At 32.4% G+C, this 6,409-nt stretch overlaps 1 protein-coding gene across 26 annotated transcripts in view; it reads left to right on the forward strand.

Moving 5' to 3' along the window:
* Positions 1-5,706, forward strand: part of dlg2 (discs, large homolog 2 (Drosophila)) — a 277,129-nt gene extending 271,423 nt beyond the window's left edge. For 25 of the 26 annotated variants that reach the window (XM_088639000.1, XM_088638989.1, XM_088638988.1 and 22 more), the window contains 3 exons: positions 402-511; positions 900-991; positions 1,525-5,706. In XM_088639000.1, coding sequence (XP_088495126.1) covers positions 402-511; positions 900-991; positions 1,525-1,631 — 309 coding nt within the window. In that variant the 3' untranslated portion in view covers positions 1,632-5,706. The remainder of the gene's footprint in view (positions 1-401; positions 512-899; positions 992-1,524) is intronic. The other variant, XR_015940024.1, reaches the window with a different exon arrangement.
* The last annotated feature ends 703 nt before the right edge of the window (positions 5,707-6,409 follow it).

Genomic DNA, 6,409 nt, shown 5'->3' on the forward strand with positions numbered 1-6,409 from the left:
TAATGGAACTATTCATGAAATGATTCAGAAATTGTCTAGTGTCATTTTAGCTAGATATTAATTGTAATTGTAAATATAATTCCAAGGTAAATAGTATTTTTAAGATAAGTTTAGTTTATTACTATCATATACAGTAATTCCAGTAATATCAGCATTCTTTAGCCCATATTATTTTTATACACCACTTTCTTTGTGTGAACAGAATGAGTACTGATGATAAAACTGTAATAAAATTGTTTTTATTACTAAAAAGCAGATTTAATATACAATATATTCAAAACATGGTGGTAATTATTTACAGATGGATGTTTGGAATATACTCTACATTAATGATGAGTAATGTTGTAATTCTTAAAGCACATGAGGTATGAATTTGTGATCTATTTCTATTCTTTCTGAAGGGAAAACACTGTATATTGGATGTATCAGGAAATGCTATTAAAAGATTGCAAGTTGCACAACTCTACCCCATTGCCATCTTTATAAAGCCTAAATCTATTGAGTCGTTAATGTAAGTAGTTCTTATACTTAATTCCTTTTTTAAGATATCTTTTTAGGCTTTTCAGTAATGTAACCTTTTATGCCTTTTTATACAAAAAAAAATGAATAATGGATAGAAATACATAGTGACATGTTTGATATCTTGTTGGACAGATGAACAAATTAGACCTTTAAACCGACAAAAATACTATTTTACAGCGTAAAACCAATTTACATGAATGTCCCTACGGGATTAATAAAGTATTATCTATCTATCAAGAAATAAGTGAATGGTTTGCTGCAATGAATGGCATGATTAGTTTTTTTAATTTGCATTGTGAAATACAGTATTTTGTCTTATATTGCCAAACATCGCATTGTTTTTTGTTTTAAATAACCTTTTATTCATTTCTCATCAGGGAAATGAATAAAAGACTCACAGAAGAGCAGGCAAAGAAAACTTATGATCGAGCCATGAAGTTGGAGCAAGAGTTTGGCGAATACTTCACAGGTAAAGAATGCAGGATATTCTTTGATATAGTTTGATGCATGAAAGAAAGACAGCTCTTGTCTTTTAGTACTAATGTTTTATGTTTTATCTCTGTGCACAATTGAAAATAATTTCATTTGCAGTGTTTTCGCATTTTTGCTTTCAAGATAGGAGGTTATTTGGCCCATCTTGCAGTTTAGGAACTAATTGAATATTGTCCAGTTATTTCTTGAAGAAATTCTCCAGTACTTTATCCTTTTTAGAGAGGCATGGTACAGTATGCATTATGTTTCTGTCACTTTAATTGTGAGCTTACAGTTACTAAGGATGTGATCATGCAAGATATGATCGCAAGTATTAGGGAGTATTCAAAAATAACAGCTGGTACTCTAATCTCACAGTATAAGCATTGAAAGGATCCATTGTCTGGGATGTGTCACTAACACTTCCTCCTGTTTCCTGGATTATTTCATTTATTTTTTACTTTTTGAGCAAAGGCATTAAAGACTCGAATGTTGAGTGTTTGTCTGACTCCACTGTGTTTTCTTTTACAGCTCTTGTTCAAGGAAACACCTTAGAAGACATTTATAACCACTGCAAGTTAGTGATAGAGGAACAGTCTGGACCTTACATCTGGATTCCCTCAAAGGAAAAATTATAAAAAACCCTTGCCAGTGAACTGAGACTGCAACTATAGGAATAATTTGTAATATATTAATTATTATGATGATGGTTATTAATAACGATTATAATAACTACTATTAACAGACTTTTTATTATTGTTGCATATTTCTTTTTTCCACTTTCAATATGAATGTTCCTGAATGTACACCACAAAGTGTTAGAAGCTTTTTTGGCCTCAGACATGGACAATTTGTTAATATATTTATTATTATTTAAAAGAAAAGGAAAACTTCAGAAGGATTGACGAGTGAAGAGACTAGGAAACCACCTGGCTCATCTCCTCACCAACTACGTATATGGACGACAACAATATCAGTTTCTTTAGCTTTCCAACTAGGTCTGAGCACTCTTAAGCGCCCTCAAGAAACTCATCGCACATTTGTGGTTGAAATAGTGACTTTTCTGTTCTATGCACATCTGTGGCTCCTGGACATTGTCTTTTTTTTCATTGATTTGTTCATTTTTGTTTTTGTTCTTTTTTTGGTTGGTTATGTTTCTAGGAGAAAAAAAAATACTTTATCTATATAAAGATTCTTTATAAACTACAATGATGCTTTATCTAGAATGAACAAATAAAAGGGATACAACTGGGTATAGGAATTTTCACTATATATTTTGGTATTTATATTAATAGAGGGCACAACAGCACAGAAAATATTTATAGTAAAAAATATAACTTTGTAAAAAAGCCGATTTTACTGATGTAAACTAGCGTTTTGTGTTAGATATACAGTACAGTAGTCCTGATGAGTTTGTCTTTACACATTAAATAGAGCTTAGAACCTGTCCGAATGTGATGGACTATAGGAGCAAAAAGTACTTTGCATCAGTGATGACCAAAATGGTGACATGGATCCAATGCTGAACTTAATTTCCCCCAAATTTTCCAATTTACTAATATTTTCCAAATATTACAGTTCATTTTTGTTCAATAAAAAACCTATGCAGGGGCATAAAATATTTCACTTAAGGAAGTTTTTACCAATTTCTCGACCGTAATGTGGAACTGTGAACATCTGCATAAGAAGCGTTATTGTATACAATATATACAATAAAGCAACTATTGTATCTTTTCAAATTGACTATAAATTCAAGTAAGACAGCCTTGGAATATATCTATTTTTCTAAATCAGTGAAAATAAGCAATGTTTCAGTCATTCATCATGAATGTTGTGTTCTTACTCACAACTGGGGAATACAATTGTAGTAGATTATTGGCAGCTACTCTGTATATTTCTGCTAAAGTAAAACACGAGAGATCGAACCCTTTGCAACATTGCCAAATGCATGAAGTCAATGCTACAGGATTTGGCTAAATGTATGAGTTTCACTATCATAGATTTGTGACTTGAATAGCTCAAAGTAAGTCTTGTGCTGGGAAAATAAAGCAATATTTGTGCCTCTCTTACAGAAAGCACAAAAATAGATTCAGAGAAACAAGTTAACATGAGAAAAAGGAAAGTGAAAGTGATCAAAGTTCTGAGTTGAACAACAAAAGAATACCGTATAAAAAATTTAAGTCGTGTGAAATCATTTACAAAGGGTACTGTAGACCATTAGTTCCACTAGATAGGCCCATATTTCATTAATACGCAATTCATAATTTTATTGCATATTAAGCATTTCACTGATTCACATAAGAAGGTCTTTACTCACCCTAAAACATTTTGAGTCAGATGCCATAACACTTAGGCTTTCAGGCTGGCTTATCGGGCTTATTAAGACTCAAACAGGAAAAAAGACCTAGATCTTATGATGATGTGTAGAGGATCTCAGACACAAGCTTATCCCAGTTTGGCTGCTAGGACAAAAATCAATCAGCACTATTTTGTAGCGAATGTGGTCTATGATGACTCATACTAGATTTACATCTGTTGAGAGTTAGCTGTTTGTATAAAGACATACGGCCTGGTAATTAAACTGTATTCTCCATTTTAATACAACCTTGTAATTCCATTAGCTGGATCCCTTGACACTTCGGTCATCACTTGCCTTAAAGTGGGTATGGTTTTCTTAAAAGAAAGCAAAGGTCGCTACTGACTCAACTACTATTCAAACCTAGTATTGCTTATAGTGTCATTTCTTAAGATGGGGAGTTTGATTAACAAAACAGGATCACAAAATATGCAGGAAGTTAATTCCTGTTATTTCCAACGTGGCCACAATTTCAGTAAATAAATTCTTGTCTAACTTCCCATTAAAATAAATGACAGATAATGTCACTATTGCACTCTAATCAAAATCACATCTTTAATAAAATATTGAGGAGCATCTCACACTTGTGTCATCCACATAGAATTCTTACAATATAGCATATCATTCCCAAACAGGTTTATGAAGTATCAGGATGCATTTCAAAGCACTGTTGTTTTTATTTCAATTTTTTTCTAGGAATACGCATAAATATAAATATGTTGTATAAACCAGTAGACGTTATTTCTTCAATGCTGTTTCACTGTAAGTGAAAGAACCCTCTGTGCTCATGCATACTGAACCAAGAACTTGTTTGTATTCCTTTTGCAACATGGTCTAAAAAATAATTTTCTGAAGTTCAAAATGGTACCTGGTTCACATGTAAGGACCTTTATTTTTTTGCACAGACCTTAAATGCTAAATTGTAATGATTATTCACAGTATTGTCCTTTAACATCAGTCTCCAAATTCACTCCTGCTATAAATAGTTGGTTTTTCAGATTTTTACTCTTTCCATAAGGTTGCAAAATACTAGCAGCATCAGGCATGCGAGTACTAGATTAATGTGCAGTTTATTTTAAGAAATATTGTTAACCTAAAATAATTTAAAAATGTGACCTGCTCTTTAAATTTACATACTGTATGTTTCTTTATACGTATATTATATTTATATACAAGCAGAAATTGGCATTTTATGTAAGAAGGGTATTGATGTTTTTTACTCAGGGCTACCAGATAATGTTTGATAAAGATAAAAAATAAGCATCCTTGGTTATCAAAGTTTATTTGTCAATTAAGGCTATAGGCTTTAGAATACTCAATTTTCAAGACAATAAATATTGCAATGTGCACACTACCATTTCAAAAATATTATGTAGCTGATGCATCTTCCTATTTTTCCTGATTTAGTCATGCAGCCTTTCAGGCTCTCTTACTTTACTATTACATGCTGTGTTTTGCAGAAATAAAGATTTGAAAGATATGATATGGCTAAGTGCAATCTAATTATGGAAAATGAATTGGTTGTTTGTAGGATAATATAATTTACGTTTGTGTTGATATGATTTAATGTGTTGATATGCTTTCCCTTTCAGAGTGGACATTGCACTTAAGAAAATGAAATGTTCTTTCTTCATCTTCATCTGATTTTTGCCGTTTTTAATTGTATTTCTTGCTCTTAGTAAAACATTTTGTACATAGTATACAGCTTTTCTGACATCGTTGGTTTTCCCAAACCTTTCAGTTACTGCGATATACCCATTTAGCCCACTGCTGCTGGAGTTTGTCTCTTACTTTATTTGGTCGTGACTAACTATCTGTCTTTCAGAATTGTTTTACATTTAATATATACGTAACATATGCCCTGATTTTTTTCTCCCTTCTGCCCCATTGTGTTAGTACAGACCACCCTTGCAAGCAACACAGGACAAAGATTGGCAATTGTTTTGCTTAGTAAGGATATGGTTTCATCATGACTTTTATTTCAGATCAAAGTCTCAAATCACGTTTTAAGAATGCATTACTGGTTTTACCTGGACAGACCAATGACACAAATACCTTTCTTGAGTGTAGATATACAGTACATTGATCCCATTCATTCCATTGATGTAAGAATTGAAGCACACATAAATGCAAGTGGAACTGTACAGTTATTAATAATGGTATCTATTCTTTGGTATTATTTGCATTCTTTTTCAAAAAAAGAAGAGAAATGTCCTTTGCATTATGTTATGTACTCTTGATTGCTTTGAAAAATCACTTTAAAGACAATTGCTTTAGGTATAAATGAAGGTAATATTACTCTACATAGTAGCCATCTGAATTGTAAATTAAAGGTTTGGTGAGACTTTTAAAAAAAACTTCTGTCTTACATTGTGTGGTGTCCTTCCTTGCTGTCCTCTCTTCTCGGTGAGTTTTGGATTGGGTCTTAAATTTATCTTCTTCAGACCAGACTGTTTCCAGTAACAGAGTATTCCACATCATGTGTAAGGAAGTGCACACTAGCATGCAATGTTCGCTTTTCATGCATCATTCATGACACATTTTTCTACTTAATCCGTTTTCTCTGCAAACTAAATTCTACAGTGATTTACGTAGTGATTCTCTTCATTTTTTAATTCATACTTGCTATTCACATTTATGCAATTCTTGCGTGTGGACTATATATAAATGCATATCATTAGTCACCCCAGTCCAAATCCTCTAATATTTTGTGTGTTTGCTTCCCATAATTATTGTTCTGTGTTTTTATTCCATGTAAAATAAAAAATGTGTCAAAAACTGTAGGATAACACATGTACTGTAGTGTACGTTACTAAACACATGTAGTGGGGACCATCCTGGTTGCTCAAGCCTCGGTAACACAGTTTTGGTCACAAGCCAGTGTTCACAATAGTACATTGTCAGGAGAATTTTCACCAAAAATCTGATCTAAGAGACAGATTCTTCACAACAGCACTGATGAAGTTCAATCAATATGTGACATCATACTTTTTAAGTTCCATAGATGCTTTTACTAGACCCTGTTGCTAGGATAATCAAGCAAGAAATTATACTTTTTTT

Source organism: Lepisosteus platostomus, chromosome 7 (assembly GCF_059453375.1).
Source record: "Lepisosteus platostomus isolate fLepPlt1 chromosome 7, fLepPlt1.hap1, whole genome shotgun sequence".
Lineage (NCBI taxonomy): Eukaryota > Metazoa > Chordata > Actinopteri > Semionotiformes > Lepisosteidae > Lepisosteus > Lepisosteus platostomus.